The sequence below is a fragment of the Ambystoma mexicanum genome, chromosome 4p (genome assembly GCF_040938575.1).
Source record: "Ambystoma mexicanum isolate Mex_15411 chromosome 4p, UKY_AmexF1_1, whole genome shotgun sequence".
NCBI lineage: Eukaryota > Metazoa > Chordata > Amphibia > Caudata > Ambystomatidae > Ambystoma > Ambystoma mexicanum.
In genome coordinates, this window is record NC_090927.1 from 606,090,416 (window position 1) to 606,110,984 (window position 20,569).

A 20,569-nucleotide genomic window follows, 5' to 3' on the forward strand; every position below is an offset into this window, starting at 1 on the left:
GCTTTCAGGGGCAGAAGGGGAGTTCTGCGTGTTGGAACCCTGTCTTTTACAAAATCTTGAATGGCTGTCTAGGCACCATCTCCTTTTAAATGGATCAAAAACAGACGTGATTCTCTTTGGAAACAAAAGTAGGAAAACATTGCAAAACATCTCTATTCCCTCTATTTTTGGGCTACCTCAAACACAGAGCAAAAAGGTAAGGTATCCGGTAATACTATCCTCATATATATGGTTGCCATACATATGGTTGCTGGGAAAAGGCAGTGGAGATTTTATTTATGGGACCATATATATCGGGTCAAAGGGAGCAGTGGTTCCGGGGGTGTCTCCCGCTCCCCTTGAAAAAAAGAAAACGTTTTTAGGGGTTTCAGGGGTGTCCCACCGCATTTTCAATGTGATAATGTCCCTGCAAACCACTGCCATTTTATTGCCACATTTTTGTCACACAACATTTTTCCAGGGATATTATCACAAGGAACCAAACGTAAAACATCTAGGATTTACTTCAATGAGAATCTAACTTCAGGCCATGTGATGGATCTGAACAATTTGTCACTTGACCCCAGAAGGGTGCCACCTCCTTTGAGGCTAAGGAGGTGAGTCCACTATGCAAGACCCTCCCTAGGGATCTGGGCAAGTGGGACCTCACTGGGAGTGACTTCCCTCTTGGGGACAAGGACTCCCATTCCAGAGTGGAACTCCCAGTCCAAACCACCTTGTCTGCATATTTGAATGTGAAAAAGACTTTCGTATCTCCTGTAACAACCATATTTTACAAATATCTGTCTTCTCACGTGTTGGTTACAGGCAATGTTGAATACTGCATGAACGCCATGATCAGCGATGAAGGACACCATTCTGTTTATCCCTATGACGTGTATAAGAGAGGAAACACATACGGAGGAAAGTGAACCACTATGTAGAGGCAAGCTTCAGCATCATTGACGTCCTGGAGGGCAGAGCCACCCTGGGCCACGGAGCCAGTGGCAGAGAGGAGGGCGAGAACACCTGAGGATTGGTAGTCTACCTGACCGAGGAGCCAGGATTGGTGAAAGAACAGAGACGAGAAGGACCCTGTCCCATCTGGTGGTGCGACCATGAACGAGCACTGATGGCCAGTAGGCCGTTAACAAATGCCGAGACCAGAGCCTTTGAGGGAGCCTGAGTCCCTGAGCTCTGCATACGTCAGACCGTAGCTACAAAGACAATTGTCTTCAGGGAACGCCAACAAGGTTAGAGGAGCCTGAGAAAGCCAACAGAACGACCTACTGTTACAAGCTATGAACATTGTTATTCACAGTTGTGAAAGTTATTCACAGTTGTGAAAGTTAAACAGTTACAGGAGCCTGAGAAGCCCTAGTATGCAAATACACTATGAAAGGAGCATTGATAAAAATACAAACATTGTGAATAACAGAAGGGAAAACGATCAAGGTTACGGGAACCTGAGAAACCTGAGTGTCCAAATACCCTATGCAAGGGGAATTGAGGAAGAGATATGAAAACTTCAATTAAGGCTGAGAAAGCAACAGAAGATAAAGAACTCTGACAAGACAGGGTGGAAAGTCGCATTATGTAAAACATCTTGGGTGAAGGAAAATAACCTGTATGATGATAACAGGACTTTGGGGCAAAGGGAACGCCTCGAAGGAGGAGGTGGTTTTTTTGTTGCTTGTTACGAGATCCTGGAGGAATTGAAATCTTCCCAACAAGAGGCAGTTTTCTTTGTTAACAGGAGAAAGTGCAAACTAACTTGATAGAAAGACTGGGAAAAAGATACTGTGTTTTCTGAAAAGTAACCTAAGAACTAACCAAATAACATTGGGCCAGGAAGAGGCTCTGATCAAGGCTATTGTACAAAGCGTCCCATTTTCCTTTTAGATAGAATTCCGATTGCAGAACTTTATTTTGGACTTTGAAGCACACCCGTAGCTTTTGTTTTGTTAGGTAGGGAACTTGCCTCATAGGTGTAGGGCCATAGGCATGTTTCCTTTTATTTTAATAAAACTACTTTGCAATGACCTCTAATTGTCTGAGTCCTTCTTCTGGTTCATCGCAGCCACCAAGTTAACGCAATAAGCATATGCAGTTTGCTTTTAACCTTAGTCTCCTTATGAGGAGCCCACCTTTGCTCTCAACTAGACATAGAACAACGCTGGTTGGTGTGCTGCTGTCAGTTCAATGCTAGATTTACTGTAACACCCTTTGTGATGGTCTTATCACCAAACTTCAGCATGTGCAAAATGCCTCGCTCTGCTGGATTTATGGACTTTAAATCTGATCACGTTTCCGTGGCTGGAGGTTCCCTCTATTTGCTCCTGGTCTAAAATAGACTTCAAAATTGCCTGCTAAACCTACAAATGCATACACAACGTGGCACCTGCTGAAATGCACTGCACAGCAGGACAATACTTACCAACCCCCTCACTTTGCAGTGCCAGCCAATCATTGGTATCCAAGGGTGGCAGCTACCTTCCTGGTGCAAGTAGCAAAATAATTGGAATTCCCGCCCTTTACTATCTGCTCAGCAACGCCACCTTTGATTTTTCAGATCATAACTTATATATATTTGGCCTCCTACACAGTTGGATGAATAGCAAAAACAAAGCAATTAGACTGTTAGAGCCACCTAAACAAAAAAAAACACCAACTATGTGCTATCACTAGTACACACATAATAAATAATTCACCTATTTGGAGAACCGACCAGCATGTTTGACAGATGTGCCGTTAGGGAGGCTTGTATGGCTCAAATGTTTTGCGCTTGCCCAGGGGTGACTGTCATACGACCACAATATGCACTCTGGGGACTATGGAAGTGGTTACACGTTGTATTGCCATCATGCAGTGGTCGAAGTGTAAGAAAAGAAATCCTGCTGCTCTGCCCCGCGCCTCACAAACCCCATTGCCCTGCCCCCTCCCACACACAATACAACCCCCCAAACACATTTGCCTGCTGTTTAAGGGAATGTTCAATGCAGTGCACTGAAAGTGCACGTTTCAACTGCTTCCTACACTGTTATTTTAAAACGAAACCGTTCCGGAACGGTTTCTTTTTAAAATAAAAGTATAGGAGCTGTAAAGCTTAATTTAAAAAAGTAGAGGAGCACCGCTCCCAACCGCTCCTGCTCACTTCGACCACTGCCATCATGTTAATTCACTAGCAGAATTGGCGGTCTAGTCTTATTCCAAGATTGCGCTGTATTTACACTCCTCCCTCACTCACATTGAAGGGTTGCAGGCCTGTTAACATTTTTCAGGTAAGACGCTAATTTCTGGCTGTCCTACTTTTCCGCTGCTGCCTTCTGCTTTAGTGTTCTGCTTGCCATCTGGAATCCTGTGTTTGTACACCGCTCTACGCCGCGTGTACCTAAGATAAGCTTTCTTGCCATTCTGCCTTTCTTGATCCTTTTTTACACGTTGCCTTCTGGCTCCGGTTTTCATTTTGCATTCTCCTTGTTACCATCTTCCGACTGCTGCTGTCTCCCTAATGCTGCCTTCTCCTGCTTCTTAGCATCTGTTCTCTGCAGACCTTACCTTACCATTAGTGGACTCCTCATTACTTACAAGACTTGGCCTTCCTGTTATTCCTTAAAAACCTGGCTGTAGTTTTCTCGCATCCTGGAGACGATACCGATTGGAGAGAAAGAACTCTGCGAACAAGAGCATCTGTCATTAAACTAACAGACTACCAGAAAGAGCAGCCTGGTTTTCTTTCTGCTTCTGATTCTGCTTTTTCCCACATCTCAGACCTTCCTTTTGGTGGTTCCAGAGTCTTTCCTGTTTTTTCAGGTGGAAATTGTGGATGCTGGATGGGGCCGTCCATTCTTCACAAAGGAAATCCTGTACTCCAAGAAGAAGAAATTGGAAAGGAAAACTTCTGGGGAATTCAATTCTACCTCCCGGTCTACACGAGGTGAGAGCCCACATACCAAGGTGGATTTCAAGAGCCTTGACAGTGACCAATTTGCATGACTCATGTTTGGGTGCAACTGGTTCAATAAAATGTGTGAGTTACTAAACGAGCAAAGGTTCTAGCCAGCAATTTCACACTAATTCTCCAAGTGATCTGCGTTCCTGACTGGATCAGAAATCTCTGGTCATATCTACATATGTTATATGGATACCCATATTAAGTGTAGCGCATATCTGGGCCTGGAGTTAAGAAACCAAATGATGAATAATGAAATATTGATGACCTTGTAATCCAGATTAAAAGTAGAATGCCGCAAAAAAATAATGGGCTGTCCTTGCAAACCATCCGAGAAAAAAGGCAATCACTCAAAAGAAGCGTGCTGGTTAAATTAGAGGTCTTCCATTCAAGTAGTCCTCGTGATCCAAGGCCCCTTAATTTTTTCAGGATAATCACTAAAAAAACGACTGAATACAGTGGGCCTCATTACTAGTCCGCCAGTAGCCATGCCGGAAATACCGGCAGGCAGCTGCCGGACCGGTAATACCATTCTGCCTCCGTGATTGCCGGAATCACCGGGGCATTACAACCCTGATGACCTGGTTATTCTGGAGGCGGAATTCTGTAAATCCCCATTCTCAATAGGACTCCATGAGGATGGGGACCATGGAAACACTGGTTCTGTCTATAACGGAGCCTGTGTTTCCATGTCCGCCTGCATGCAGGTGATGATATTTCCGCCAGCAGAACTCGGAACACCTCCCGCCTGCAGAACTCGGAATCAGCCGGTCCAGAAACAACGGTGGCAGTGGATTTACTGCCACCTTTGTTTCCGGACCGGGTGACTTGTAAGAAGGCCCAGTGACTCTTAGGGAGTGTTATTTGCATCATTATTGAAAACGTGCTGTTGTTGGGGGTGGGGAGGGGGCTCAAGGACAGGGCTTTGCGACACCTGAATAAAAACGAAACCTGCATCCTAGTGAAAGGTGAATTTATTTCGAAACAATGAGATATACTGGATATGGAAGGTCACCAAAACGCAACAAAACCTTTCTAGAAATTGATTGCAAAAGATTTTGAGCATACTTGTAATCCCCTCCAACCCCATCATTATGGATTTCTCTCTTTCAAGGTAGTTTATTTGAAATTACATCCCGTTTATTGTAGATGATCAAGGATGGATGCTTTTCTTTTTACTCAGGAATAGATTTTAACTTGTATTAGGTCTGTTAAAAATGGAAAAGCTGCTGTGCCAGATGGTTTGCGGTCAGATTTTATTGTTTATTTATTTTTCTATTTAATTTAGTTATATAGCGCAAAAGACGAGAGCCCATGGGCATGGGGGCGCTAGACAATACAAATATACATCAAACAGAAAAAAGAGGCAACCAGGGGATAAAACTGTTTGGTTACTAGATCAAGAAATTAGTACAAAAGTGCTGTCTTTAGGCCCTTCTTGAAAACAGAAAAGGATGAGCATGCTCGGAGATTGAGCGGAAGCTCATTCCAGAGACTCGGGCTGCATGAGAGAATTACCCTCTTGTCACACAGGAGCATTTGGAACATTGCGTCACCAACAGGGAGGTGTTGTTAGAATGCAAGCTCCTGTGTGCAGGTAGCCAATGGAGATGTTGGGCTAGATATTCTGGGCCCAACCCATAGAGACATCGGCAAGTTATATAATGCACACAGTACAGGATGTGGCTATTCATTGGTAACCAATGCAAAGCCCTTCTAGCTAGGGAGACATGATCTGCCCTTCCCAACCCCATTACCACACATACGGCAGTGTTCTGAACCACCTGAAGTCGGAAATGTTCTCCTTTGGTTAGCCCCAGTAAAAGGCTAGCACAATAGTCAAGCTTGGCCCCTATGATGGCACGTGCAATCGTAGCACAGTTGCTAATGCTCAAAAAGAGGCAAAGCTGGGCCAGCAGTTTAAGAGAGTAAGAGGAACAGGAGATAAGGCTGATCACATGTGCCTTCATAGATAGATTTTGGTCAAGAAGGACTCCAAGGGTCTTGACCTTGAGTTGGGTTTTAATCGAGCATCCAGCTATGTTAAACTGGCAATACTTTTGACCAATCTTTCATGGTTGGAGAACTGTGCCCATAACCATCAGCTCTGTCTTTGAATCATTCAAGGCTAGTCTGTTCACCTGCATCCAGGCTTGTATTTTAGCATTTTTGCAATTTAGGTCACTGGTGAAGTCCCTTGATAGTGGGATGAGGCACCGAGTATCATCAGCGTAGTTTGCGTAGATGGTCTCTGAAGCATCCAGTTGTTTAAACAGGGCTAGCATAAAGATGTTAAATAATGTAGGAGATATATAGGAACCCTACAGCATGCTATATGAGACCTGGACTTCTTCTGCCACCGAGTCCTGGAAGAAAACTCTTGAAGTCCGGTTGGATAGAAATGACTGAATCCAGTTAGCTGCTTTGGTAGAGAATGTGCCGTGTCGCATAGACTGTACACAAGAATGGTATGATCCACAAGATCAAATGCTGCGGACAGATCTAGTAGCACAAGCAAAGCTAAGTTCCCATTGTCAAATATCTCAAACATATTGGACTTCAGATCTAGAAGAGTGGACTCTGTGCTATGGCCTCATCGAAAACCTGATTGTTTAGGCCACAGAATCTTATGTTTAGCCAGGAACTCCTCAATCTGTGTCTGTGCTGCCACCTGGTCCAGAATCTTCAACTGGTATGGCACATTTGTAATGGGCCGGTACTTACTTGTCACATTCTGGTCAAGAGGGGGTTTCCTAATAAAGGGGGAGATCCAGGCTTTTTTTAATGCTGATAGAGAACACTCTTTAAAAGAGAGATTAATAAATGTGGTAGTGAGGTGGGCCAGTTGATTACCGCATTCTTTGATTACTGAAGCAACACAGACATCCCCCTTACAGTTTTTAGGTTTGAGTTGGCTGAGAATCTTTTGCAGGTGCTGCTCAGAGATGGGTTGAAACTCAAACGAACAGTGTCTACATTGTGGGGCAGTGATGGCAGGGTCCATTACCTTTGGGGCCAGGGTAGATTTGGTTTTCTAGGTTTTTCTGTATATTCCCTAATTTATTTCTCATAGCTTGTTGGATGGATGTACACCACTGGTATCCTTACCACCTGCACAGGAACTGGGCAAGGATATTCCAGTTCCTTGAGAATCCTAAATAGTTCACCCGAGTTTGAAGTTGCTCCGGAGATCCTATTGTCGTAATAGTGCCTTTTTGCATTCAGTACAGCCATTTGTATTTTTTGTTGTATTAGCAAGGATGATATTGTCTTCTGCTAAATTCGTTTTTTCCCATTGCTTCAGTGCCTGAGGTTTATCTGCACTTAGCAGTTTTATTTCAGTGGAGAACCATTTTTTATTTGGCCTGTCTTTGGATAGGAGGGTTTTAAAAGGAGCCTGATGACCGACGGCTCTTTCGAGAGTATCATCATAGGCCTTAGCTAGCTTTTCTACGTTCTTAATAGTGGCTGCTATAAAGGGGACCATGGTGTCCGATGTCAATTTGCGCAGGTTACTGCACGTTACCCAGCTCTTATGGTGTTTAGATCTCTCACAACTTGGAAGAGACATATTCCAATCCAGTATGTAATGATCAGACCAGGAGCAGGAGATGCACCACGGATTGTGAATCAACAGGTTTCAGGTTAGAACCCAATCAAGATTTAAGGTTTCTTCCCTTAATATGGGTAGGTGTTTTGACATGTTGCGTAAAAACCCAGGTCACACAGTATTTTAGTGGCTAATGTAGATTGGGAGTCTGATATGTTTGTATGTTACTACAGAGTAGTGGGCAACTATTCTAGAGTGTGGTGTTTTCAACACTATTATCTGTACAGATGTTCTTTCCACATCCTGGAAGCATGGTTTGATGATCCCTTTCTTTAATAAAAGGTTCTATGCATGCTCCTCACTGTTATCAGCCCATTGCACTACTCGATGCATCAGGTAGCACTTATACTAAGTACCTCATGCTAAGATTGGAGGAATGGGCCATGGTTAATGATATCCTCTCAAGTTCTCAGACAGGCTTTAGAAAGGGTTGTATGACTGTGGTCCACTGTTCTATTTCAAATACTATTATAGGGAAATATACTAGGATCAGGAATGTGTTTGCTACCTTTTTCGACCTGGCAAAGGCTTGTGATTCTATAGATCCGACTGTATTGTGGTCAAAACGCGACAACATTGGTGTGCCTGGGGGTTGCTTCAACTGGTCTAATTAAGTGGAGCAGAAACTACAGCAGCTGTGTCTTGCCCAAGGGCTGGTAGCTTTACCCTCGGCTTCTCCAGCAGGAGGGGCATTAGACATGGATGTTCATTAGCTCTGTTCCTGTTTAATTCTGTGTGATTTTTACCCTAGTACGTCTTTGGGTACTGTCAGCCCCTGCCCTTCTTTACATGGTAATCAATAAAGAGCTTTGTTGTAGGCCAATGATACGGCTCTCATTGACTCCGCGTCAGGTGGGCTGCAACAAAGCTTAGCATATGCCGATTTTTTTAAGCGCACAAATCAACTTTGTAAACAATGATGGTCTTTGGTTATGTCAGTAATTGTCATTCTTGGCATTTGGACGGCGTCAAAATCGAAGTGGTTAATTCTTAGCTCTAATTGCTAAGAGTGCTTCAGCCTGAAATGGAGGGCTTTTAACATTCTACCATAATTTTGGTGCAGAGACTGGATAAATGTGTGAATGTGTTTGAGGCCATGGTTCGCACCATAATGTTTATTGGTTGTGAAATCTGAGCGGACACTAATTTTACCACCCTGGAATGTATTCAAAATGTATTTATCAAAAGTCTACGTCGGCTCCTCGGGTGTTCCAATTAGTGCTTTGAGGTTAGGGTTGGGGGTTATCAGCATCAACGTTCAGGCCCAACAGAGGTCTGCATTGTATGTTGTGAAAATTCATGTGGGCCTTCATACAAACCCAAATAGTCATAATGAAATAATAGAAACTCTTGACAATCTGGCAATGGATGTGGTTCCTTGGTCCTCCAGAGGTTGCCTTCTATTATACAAGTGGTGTCTTTCACGTAATAGGTTTCAGGGACAGCAAACCTGTAATGATTATAGGGTAATTGTCCGGTCTACAGCACTACATTTGGAGAATTTGGCAGAGCGGGCGCGTGTAAACAGTTTACCTTTGTTGCCGCTTTATGCCAAGACACCTGACCACTGCGGAATAAGAGGCACTATATGTACGTTTAGCTCCCTGGATTGCACAAGATCAATTCTACTGATTTGTTTAAATGTTCTTCTATTGGGGGCTGGGATGAAATGGTTATGTCTTATTGGCATGTGTGTCAGCCAATCAGATTACTCCAAACACATGCAAATCGAATTCTGAGTTCGGAGCAACCCGAGTGCCGAACGCATCTACCAACCATCTTCCCTCAAGCACCCAGTGCCTCCATCGTTTGTACCCACCTATTCCATCCCGCCAAGCCCTGACTTTCCTGTGGCTTCTAGAGTGGTGGTGCCTCTGCGTCTCGTCTCACCATACGCCTGCCCATACCTGCCAGAGAAATGGAAGAAGGGCTCAGCATGAAGTCCCTCCCTCCATGTCCATGGCTGCCATGTTAGGTGAGGAAGAACTTGTGAGAAACAACACGTTGTGCACTCGTCGTGACATGTTTGTAAGAAATACACTGCTTTTCACACCTCGTGGGTTGGCCTCAAGGTGCTAATAACAATAAACACTTGTTCTGGGGGCTGAACCAGGTGGTAACGGTGACATGTGAGGAGCCTGTAAAAGACCTCTGTCACATATTTCTATTATGATGCATTTGCACTGATTTATGAAAGAAATTGCCAAGGCCCCATTTTATTTCATATAATGTTAGGGTCATCATTGATGCCATGTTCATGTTACTGAAATGCAACGACTTAAGACTTATGTATTATATTTTTTAATTTGTAAAACCTGCACCTTTGAGCAACAGAGATGGATTTGTATGGGCTGTTTCATCGGTAATCTACACTGTGCATGGTTTGATTAAATTCTCGAGCGCAGCGCGTATGCTCAGACGCGTCTGACAAGTGCGGGTTCAAGTACAGTAGTCAAGCAGTCTGGCAGTCCTCCGGACGAGGCACAGGTACTGCCGTGAGGGAGTCGCCCTGGCAATAGAAGATAGGCAAGGAAAGTAAGTGTTCTGAAGCTCATGTAGTCAACAGGTCGTTTGGAATAAATACAGTGATATATCATTAGAGGCAGATGTTGTCTTTCTGTATTCGATTGCACAGCCTGGCAATAACATGCCGAGCCGACCTATGACTAAGAAGGGCTGTAAAGACAAGACAATCCCTGACAGGGTGCAAGACCCCTCTGGGGGTTATAGGGAGGAGGGGGGAATTAATGGTCACATGGCGATTGTACATGCGCAGCCACCTGACCCCAGTCTTAAATGGAAAATTACAAACTTTTTTGAAGTTGAGAATAATTGGTAAAAAAGAGTGGTGATAAGGCTGAGGAAGTCATTCAGCTAGATGATACCAACAGGTGTCAGTCTACGGTGATTGACAACCATTCACTACTAGATTTATGTTATTTGCTCCAAAATTAAATGAACAACACAGTTGTGGGCTTATCAGTGGTAGGGTCTTGGCCAACTGGGGTCGAATTGGAGGCCACGTACAATTCAGTCATGGCCTGTCAGACACGCAAGATTTGTTTGCCAATAGATCTAGTGTTGACATGGACTCTTAACAGTAGTGAAATATATGTCTACAGACAGCACAGCCATAGGAACACTGCAGTTTGCAATCAAAATCCTTTTAAAGCTATGCAATAGGATACAGGAGAATATCTGTCAGCAGCAGGGCTTGGCATTGATAAGGATTGAGAAATTAAAGCAGTTGTTAAAAAATGGAAGACTTGATAATCCTGTGGAGATTCGACCCATTTCTAGCAATGCTGAGAACAGATTAAGTCTGGTGACAGGAGAACGCTCATTTTTAGTCTCCGATAATCAAACCAGGGCTAACGAGAGTCCTGTGCTAGAAGAGGTGATCTTAGACACCACAAATGGAAGCTCACAGGAATTTTTTTTGACGCAAAAAGAGAGACGACGGCTAAAAAGAGCTGCGACATTGAAAACAAAAGACATTGAAAACAAAAAAAGGCCAGGAAAAAGGCCAAAAGAAGACTAAAAAGAGCATTTAAACAAAATCGAGTCTTAACCAGTTGGATGGTGAAAATAGATACGGGAAATTAGGTAAACAAAGGCAAGAGGGCTAAGGCCCCAAAGGACTTGGATTGTGAAGAGGATTCACTGATTGGCATGGAAGGATGCTCCACACCTGAAAGATCTCTTGCAACATTAGTACCGGACTGCAGACCATCTATGGAAGTGGCATGGCGTACCATGCGGGGGAGGAGGGAGGGCAAGCTGCCCCCCAAGGGGCTCTTTTGAGTGCCAGACAGGGATATTTGTCAGTGGGACACCTCTCTCTGTTAGGCACCTCAATGAGGGTGCTCAACAGGAAAGGGGTCCCGCTGGCAGGACAATGTGTGCTGAGCAATTGCTGCTCAGCACGCCCATTGTCCTGGCAGCAGGACACCTTAATCTTTCCAAACGGGAGATGTATCCCGCTGCCAGGACAATGTCCCAAGGAGCTCTGGGCAGCAGAGGGGCTCCCACTTTGCTCTGTGTCAACAGAGCCTTTCAACGTGAGCCATTAGGCACTGATGGGAGGGGGGTGACTGTTAGCAGGGACATTTGTCCCTTTACAAATGTGAATGGAAAGGAGTGATCATAAGTGAGAAGGTGCATAATGTTGCATGCTTTATGAAATAATGACTATGGCTTTAATGCCCAGTGGGTATTTGTTGGGCTCACATTAATCTACATGATGCTAATGTGACTTTGCATGCAGGATGGGGAGAATAAAACTAAAGCCATACTTTTATTGCTCAACATATTTCTATGGCAATGTATATAGTGTAAAGTTTAGTTTACTATGAAAGTGTAGTTTATTATGTAATGTGGTTTGCTTCCAGGGCATTGCTACAAATAAAGTATTATTTAAGCACATTTATGTATTTATTTGACACTTGTTAAGCGCACCTAACCCAGGGGAATCTGGCCACATGAAATGCAAAGCAAAACCTTAATAAATATCTATATCAACTACACCTAGGAAGATGTGCTCATTTACTTAAATTGTTCACATCCCGGTTTCACCCTTTAACCAAAGTGTGTGGTCCTGAGCAAATCATTTAATTGCACTGTGTCACGTCTGCAGCTCTGTAGGTGATTCACTTCATAACTTATGTTAATATATCATGCTGTTATTTACAAAAAAAGCCTAATGACTATAGAGTTGCTTCATATATAATTTAGGTATTTTGCACCACAGTTATTTGCCACTTTGCTTACTTATGGCAACTTGTTCTAAAGTCACTTCCATGGTGCCTCGAAGTATCAAAGACAGGTGATGCTCCTTGAGATCTCCGTTTCTGTGAAGTCACTTCTGTCGGTGCAATTCATATGCAAATTAGGAGATGTGCATGTATTTTGCCCCAGAGCGCCTGGACAGAGCTCCAATAGAGGAGTTTCCTGCATCTGTAATGATTCTAGAGTTTTATTTTTGTTGTGATAAAATGCCATCTGCTACTAATGTTACCAAAAAAGTAGTAGATTGAGGCAGTGGGCACGAATTAGATTATATGGAATTGCACGGACTGCATTTGGGGGGGGGGTAGCAGGACTACTTTTTTTGTGGCTCCCCCCACCCACTCTTGCAATGCTGGATACTCCCCTGCCCCCCCTACCTGGGCTACTCTCTCTGCAGTGCTGCCTGGCGTCCGCCCACATGGCACATGCACAGGGGTGCAATACACAGGGCTGCAATGCTGCGCCGGGGACGGCTATGGGCACAGCAAATGCAGTGAAGAACGCACCATAGATGTGCACACAGGACAGCGGCACAGGGGTGAGGCTCTGCAGCCAGGGTCCAGGGCTTGCCATTGCTACTGCATGCGTGCGCATGCATGCACAGCTAGGTGAAAAGGCAGGCCCCGCCCCCCCGCCATGCCCAAGAGAGTGAGGGCCCAGTGAAAAGACCCCCAATTTGAATTTCAACAATCGGGCCTGGCCGGCCGCCGCCGATTGTTGAAATTCAGATTGGGGTCTTGGTGCGTAGCTCGCCCCTGACAAGGGTTTCCCGGGACGAGCCCCCAGCTTTGCTGAGGGAAGCAGGCAGCTCAGTGACCTAATCTGCTGTCCTCCTCTCCCCAGCCATCACTTGCTCAGCCTGTTTTCTTTCTTCTGGCCTGAAAAGGACACACTTCCCTTGAGACATCAGAGTAGCTCCATCTCTGCTGAAGACATGCTTTAATTTTTTTTTTTTTTTTTTTAAATTTTATTGGTTTTTACAAACCTTTAAAATATGTACAACATAAACACCCACATATTAGCATATGTCGTATCACAAACTCCAACAAACAAACAAACAAACAGATTCCAATACGCCATCCATATCAATATCTCACACGTCTAACATCAACATATGTTATTTCAGTCAACATTACTGTTTTGGAAGGGAATTTCTTCTGTTTCAATTATTTTCAACAGCCGTGTTAACGGGAATATTAAGGGAAGAGGGGTGCACAGATGTAGAAGTACACCCAACCCAGAACTGATGGAGAGGGGGCATGGACTAGGAGGAGCACTGTGCAACTCTCCCACTCTACTGCTTCCAGGTAGTGGATGGCCCGGGCACGGGGGCCCTCGGAAGCTAGATTTCCTGTATTGCAGATTGAGTGGTCAGACACTTGAATGCATCTACACCCATTAAGCCTTAAATATCTTCCAAATGGAATCTAATAGCGCTTTATACACTTTACCAGGCATGCACGGAATAGGTCTTTGAAAATGGGTCAAGGGTATCGTGCCATAGTCTACAGCTTCAGAGTCTAGATCACTGGACACAGAGGGCATGGACTGCGAAAGGCACTCCGGCCTCCCAGGCGCTCTTCCAAGTGGGACATGGCTGTAGCATTTAGACCCTAGAAGGATGGCTTTTCTGTGTGGCAGAGTGCCCACCTTTCCTTGGGAAGGGGTCAGGCAACACACCTTTTATGGCTTAAATATCCTCCGAATGGATCGTAATAGTGATTTCCAAACACACAGAGTTAACATCCCCTAGGTTTGTTTGGAGGGCCCTAGTTGGCCAAGGGCGTGAAAGGTAGCTCCTGCAAGCTGTTGGTGCAAAGCCCACTGGGCTACAGGAATGACCTGAATAGCTCCCTGCATTTTCTATCTTGTACCACTGCGCAAGATGCAGTGCACTGCCCCTGTGAGGGGTACATTCGGCATCAGTTTGTGTCGGTGTGAGTGGCCCCTTCTGACGTTACTCACTCAACATTTGTCAGATTTAGGGGGAGCCATCCCAAGCAGAAATGTAAGCCTTGAGTATATAGGCTGGCGTTTCCTTGGTACCGAATGCCCTATTCAATCATAATCTGGCCGCAGAGGTCCTGTCGAGGATAGCCATTAGCAAGCAGCCCTCTAGGGACAGGGCTTCCGTTGATCTGGTGCCTTCATGTATGAAATCTTCCAACCCATGCACTCCACTCAAGCACATTTAGAATGCTCTGAGCCTTAAAGTTCCCAGTGGAAAAAGAACTAGCTGGCTGACAGACACCAATTAATATTGCCCCTAGAATAGCCTTGACTAACAAAGGTTCCTGCTCCAGTGCCAGCATTCAACAAACAGTAAACATCCCCAAAACCAAGACCAGCTCCATGAAAGGGTCTACCTAGATGGTTGGCAGTGCTTGTGTTGCTCTGCGTCATCTTGCTCCCACGGCAATCACGTTGCCCCTGAGCTATCCACCTGAGTTGCTTTCACATTGCAAGGTAAGGAGGTTTTAAACTATACAGGCCTGCTGTTGAAAGTATGCAAGGGGCCACTGTCTGTACTTAGAAGATATGCATGGAGGAGCCACAGGCTGCCAACACTTCAACTGAATCTTTCTTTATGTTCAAATATTTGGTCACCCATCACTATTTTGTAACGTATCACAATAGAAAAATCACAAAAAAGGACCTGAAGGTCCTGGAAAGTGTGAAAATGGCAGATGGTGAGCAATGAAAAATGCAATATCATAGCATAACAGGACATTGCAGAGTGGGGGGAGCAGTACTCTGGGAGGCCCAACCAACTTCAGTGGCTGGGAGCAACAGGGGGGACAATTTAATGTTGGTTGTACCACAGTTAGTCTGCTATACTAGAATCTCTGGTGCACTGAATGGCTGGTGATACTATGGGCCTCATTACGGGTCGGGCGGTCCGGAAATAACACTGGCGGTAAACCCGCCGCCACTGTTAATTCCGGACCGCCCGATGTCGAGTCCTGCAGGCCGGAGGTGGCGTTCCCGCCAGGTCTGACCTGGCAGGTTTAACACCGCCCACCTCCAGGCGGACGTGGAAACACCAGCACCATCACAAGATGGTGCCGGTGTTTCCACTTTCCCATTCCCAATGAGTCTTCTGGGACTCAATGGGAATGGGGATTTACCGAATTCCGCCTCCGGAATTCCCGGGACACCAGGGTCATAATGCCCTGGTAATTCCGCGAGTCACGAAGGCAGAATGGTAATACGAGTCCGGCGGTAACCGACCCGGAAAAACCGGCTGGTTGCCGCCGGACTCGTAATGAGGCCCTATGTCTGCCTGTCAAATCAAGTGATACAAGACTAGGGGAGTGCCAGTGCAGCAATAATGCAATTATATGTGACCGTATTGGAGCCACTAGCAGAGGAGCACTAGGGTACACCAACCCTAAACTTGTCCCTAAACTTATCAAAACTGTCCTATTGTAAGGGTGTAAAGGTAATCACTTCTAAGCACTCCAGTTGAAGTTCGGGTGAGATTACATTATTTGCCCAGGATCACACACTTAGCAGTGAAGCAGGGATTTTAAGCCACTCTGCAATTTGGGCACAGCCATCTTCTTCCACGCTTTAATTGGAACAAATATTAATGATTTGGGTGTCAAGACCTACAATAATACTGTCCTATAGAGTTTTGTTTCCCTTGCATTGGGAACTGTTTTTGGTATTGGTAACCACCTTGCAGCTGTACCTTCTGTTTAGCGGTCATTTTGTATTCCCATCCTAGTCATGTTGCTCTGCTTTTTGAGGGCTGCTCCACCTTGGATGATTATAGAGGGGTGGAGTACGGGCAGTGGTGGCTGACTGGAATGCAACTCTGAGGCTTGCATCTCCTCTTACTTGACTTTAGTATATGCAGTACATGCTAGCCAATGTTTCCACTGTTCTGCTCACCCGCTTGCACCGATTTGGCGACTAAGTGCAAATGCAGTCATATAACTGCCGGTGATGTCACTTCCTATATTTGGGCACCCCCAGGAAATTCATAAGTCGGCTCCCCTGGGCCCAACTACCTTAGCTGCAGGCTCCAATTGTTAGACAGTCCTGGCTATGCCTCTGGTGTAGACTGAACTAAAATGGCGTGTTTCTGGTCGTTACCCGGCAACAGCCAGTGGGCTTGCTCCCGTGGGCTTTGCATACCTCGTGCGGTGGTGATAAGTTGCACGTGCGTGGTAGACTTACGCAACCTTTGCATGCATTTCTCCTCTGTCTCGCGGCTACAATAGAGTTGATAAGAATTCGGCATTACCTCTGACCGCAGGTGGTGGTAGCGCATCACAGCATCTGGGGGGAGAGAAAAGAAGAGACTGGGTAAATGAAAAGGGAAAGTCTAACTAGGCGGGGTCTGCTTCCTAAATAACTAACATACGGTCGGCTTTGCTGTAATGAAAAGGTCATGGAAACCCATCACAATCTCGCATCATGCGCCGACTGTTGCTCGCACTTTGTATTTTAGGAGGCCGTTCATAGTCTAGAATTCAGAGGTGCTAAAAGGGCGGGGCCGCGCCTGCTGGGCGGGAACCCTGCGTCTGAGGCTGCCGCAGCAGCTTTGGGCTTTCTTAATAGTTTGCAGATTACGGGGCATTCCAAGGGTGACTAAACCTGCAAAGGTTTATGAGTCTTCTCCAATTCTTGGAATATGAAATGATGTGTGTATTTGCTGATAACATGAATTAGTTTTACTGTTAATCCTTTGGGTTTTTTATGTGTAGAAGTGCACATACATCATTGTACCGTATTATAGAGTGAAATGGGTAGTGGGTCATATCCCTGTTTTATCTATTTTTGTAATTACTGTTATTGTTGTGTGTAAAAGGTTGTATTCATTTAACCATAAACATTTAAAAAAAAAAAAAGAGGCTGTGAACAGCAGCAGCCGCATGTCGGGGAGTGGGGGGGGGGGGCGCGGGGAGAGGGGGGTTGTGTGGATTACTGAACATGATGTCAATTGGAAACTGCTCGGATGCAAGGGCAGTCGGCGCAAAGGACACTTAGCAAGCGGGCATTGCCCTAGATCCGGTTCGGGGGCAGGCTTGTGGGCCCGACCTTGCGAACTGTACTTGCTAGCCACCTGCAGGGGCATATCGGTCATTATACAGAGCGGGCGCCTGCACTAGCCCGCAGCATGCACGCCTCCAGGGCTGGTCCCTTCCTGGTATTGATAGGACTGCCTCTTTGGGGGGTCACTATCCCCCTCCCGTCCCATAAAGCCACGGGCTGACCAGACATAAACAAAACAATACAGTTCCCTCGCTACTAGCATAACGTAAAGTAGCTGCGTCACACAGTCTCTGCAGCACTTCCCTCCCGCCGGTCATCGTTGTAAACAGATGGGCGGCCCCCAGCCACCCACACAGCTCTGATTAAACTGCAGCGCAGATAGTTCCTTGGGTTAAGCGCTTGAAACTTGGGACTGTTTTCCCACTGAAGGTCACATCCTCAATTTCAAGAAAAAAATTGTTCGGTTATTCTTCCTTTTGGAGATTAATTAAGTGTGACATTAAAATGGCTAAAAGGAACATCTGCCCTGGAACGCGCAACGAAAAGGGTGATCTATTTTAACATTTTGGCGTGCCTTTGTGCATTTTCTGACTCAGGGCGAAGGGTTTGAGGGAGGCCATTCGCCCATTATCTGGCGACTGGGCCATGTTAGCTATGGGGTTAGAAGTCCTACTTTACCGTGGCATCACTGCTTTCAGAGTGGTGTTTGAGGGGCATATTTTGAGTGTCTAATAGGGCCGCTCACCACTGGCACAACACAAACATAACACCAACTGATGCCAGTAGTAGAGCGATATGGGCAGCGCATTGCGTGACTCACACCCAGCCGTGTTTCCTGCCAGGAAGTGACACCCAAAGGTGTATATCTAGAATGAAGTTGAGAAATGGCCAGATGCCTCATCCCACTTCATGCATGTGTCTTTCTGGAGCAGCCCAACGTCCAGCTGCCACTGCCCTCCTCCACTGTGCCTGGTAAGCCTCACCTCGCCCTTCCATTGTCTTGGGGTGGCTGCCGCCTGTTTGGGGTGTGCTGGAGAGGGCAGTGGTTGGCGTGGCAGTGCTCCCCAGCCCACTAGCAGACTCTTGGGGCGGGAGGGGGAGGGGCTGCCGCAGTCCAGAGCCCAGCCTGGCAGTTGGCACACTTCCAATAGGACTTTCTTTGGGGCATGGTCTCGGGGTGGCTTCTGTGACCAGGTGTGAGTTTAGTGGGAAGGGAGCCCCGTGTGAGGTGACTGGCTGATTGTGGGGGGCGCGGGGGGGCTCTTCGGTTATGGAGACACATGTACTGGCCGCCCCCACAGTGCTGGGTCACAGCGGCCCACTATCCCTTACCTCGCCGGGCTCGCCCCCCGAACACCGTCCTGATGGGGGGGCGCACCTTTTGCAGCTTGCGGTGCCAGGTGCAGAAGAAGAGGATGGTGGCCACGGTGCCCAGCACCAGAAGTAGCAGGAGCAGGGCGCACTGGATGCTGTAGGGTCGGAGCAGCACCAGGAAGGCGGCGGCGATCATGGTGCCCGCTGGGGATGGAGCCGGCGAGGAGGAGGAGGAGGAGGAAGAGGAGAGCGGCTCTAGTTCCCGGAGCCCGGCAGCGGGCGCCCCAGCATCCCTCGGCGGCAGCCTCCTCCTGCCTCCGTGGCGACGCGCAGGACCTCAGTCCATGAGTCAGCAGTGAGCGCTCCTTTCCTATTTGTGCACATGTGAGGGAGGGCGGGAGGGGGCGCCCCCGGCTGTACTAGTGGGCTCCCCAGGGCACGGAGTTTCAGCCCCGGGGCGGGGGAGGAGGATAGTGCCCGCGGGCGCCTGCAGCATCCCTCCGCGGCCCAGCGCTGCCGCCTCCTCCTCCTCCTCCTCGGGGCCGGGAGAGCTGGTTCCCCGGGAGAGCAGCCGGCGCTCTGGAAGTGCCTGGTCAGCGGGATGGAGGCGTCGGCCACCCTCAGAGCCCGGGACACAGGTGCGGGGGAGACGCCGCCAGAGCTGCAGCCTCTGCCGGGCTCCGCCGTGACGTCACGGGCGCTCTCCCGAGCAGCCGCAGCTCGGGGGCGGCGTGGCAGTGGGCACCTCCACCAGGAGAGGGGGGACGCCAGGCTCCCCGACACTCCTTACGCGAAAGAGCCCCAGTGAGTGCAGCGGGCCCATGGTTTTGAGGGCTCCTTTCCCTCAAGCCTGGCATTTCCGCGCCCTTCCCGTGTGATGCGTGGCAGCAAGAGTGGGGTGGCCATCGTCACCTTTAGGGGGATTTTGTCTCCACAGGAAGAGATGCGAGGGGTTTGGACAACAAGATAACGTTTTAACATAAAACAACATGATTTCGCGTGGCACTCCATTCACGCACGGGGGATTATTAGAGGTATGGGGTGAGGCTGTTCTCGAAGGTGTAAGAGGTGCCTGCAGTTTGAAGCCGCCTGGAGCTCTGCACTCAGCATGGGGCTGTTGCTCATCACAACAAAGAGAAGTTATTCATCTAGTAACTTCCAGGATCTTCTTGTCCCATGCCAGGCCCTGTTTATTTCTATTCATACTGCATTTATAATGATAGCCCAAACTACAGCCCTCAGAATGCAACATTAAACCAACCCAGAACATTCACACAGGGCACTGCAACTTGGACTCTGTGCTTACTTTAATATCTTGCACCCACAAAACAAGGTTGTACGCGAGGACCTGGATGGACACTGGGGCCCTGTTAAGAGCACTGGCAACTGGCACTTGGCACCTGCACTTAGAACCTGCCCCTTGCATTGGCACCTGGGAACCTGGCACTGGCACTTGGTTCAGACTCCGTCTGGCCCTGCGCTTCTGTCGCGGGCTTTGTATCTTCCAACGAGCAACGATAGCAGTGGACCAATACCTGAGCCCGGGGTACGGGGCACTGCAAGTATTTCACCCCAAGATGAGAAGTGCCTGCGTTCAGTCCCTGGACTGAACGTGACTGAAGGATACGCAGCAGCGCCCCCTTCGGACTGCTGGTGCAGCTGTCCGTGTTTTCCTGTAGGATTCTGCAGCATTCCCGAGCCCCGCCATTGCAGAAGGCAGCACCGGCAGCCTGCCAAGACCCCCGGAAGGGCTGCTCTCCCGTACACGGCCTGCACCGGTAAGTACTTGTCACCCCCATCTCCACCACTGTCCAGTCCACTCGGTTGCCCAGCCAGCCGAAGGTTCCGGCTATAGCGAGTATCATGTCGATCTACTCTAAACAGTGTGTAATGCCCTTTCCTGGTGGACTCATTATGCAGAA

The 20,569-nt window shown here is 47.3% G+C and overlaps 2 protein-coding genes across 15 annotated transcripts in view; one reads left to right on the plus strand and one right to left on the minus strand.

Annotated features, from left to right (window-relative positions):
• Positions 1-19,463, minus strand: part of DST (dystonin) — a 2,190,048-nt gene extending 2,170,585 nt beyond the window's left edge. For 10 of the 14 annotated variants that reach the window (XM_069606170.1, XM_069606155.1, XM_069606164.1 and 7 more), the window contains exons 1-2: positions 18,666-19,463; positions 16,582-16,616 (exon numbers count right to left, since the gene is read on the minus strand). In XM_069606170.1, the coding sequence (XP_069462271.1) occupies positions 16,582-16,616; positions 18,666-18,843 (213 nt within the window). In that variant the 5' untranslated portion in view covers positions 18,844-19,463. The remainder of the gene's footprint in view (positions 1-16,581; positions 16,617-18,665) is intronic. The other 4 variants (XM_069606172.1, XM_069606167.1, XM_069606171.1 and 1 more) reach the window with 3 other exon arrangements.
• Positions 19,464-19,902: 439 nt separating this feature from the next.
• BEND6 (BEN domain containing 6) overlaps positions 19,903-20,569 on the plus strand; it is an 886,671-nt gene continuing 886,004 nt past the window's right edge. The window contains exon 1 of the mRNA XM_069606174.1: positions 19,903-20,425. The gene's annotated coding sequence lies outside the window, so the exon portion shown is untranslated. The remainder of the gene's footprint in view (positions 20,426-20,569) is intronic.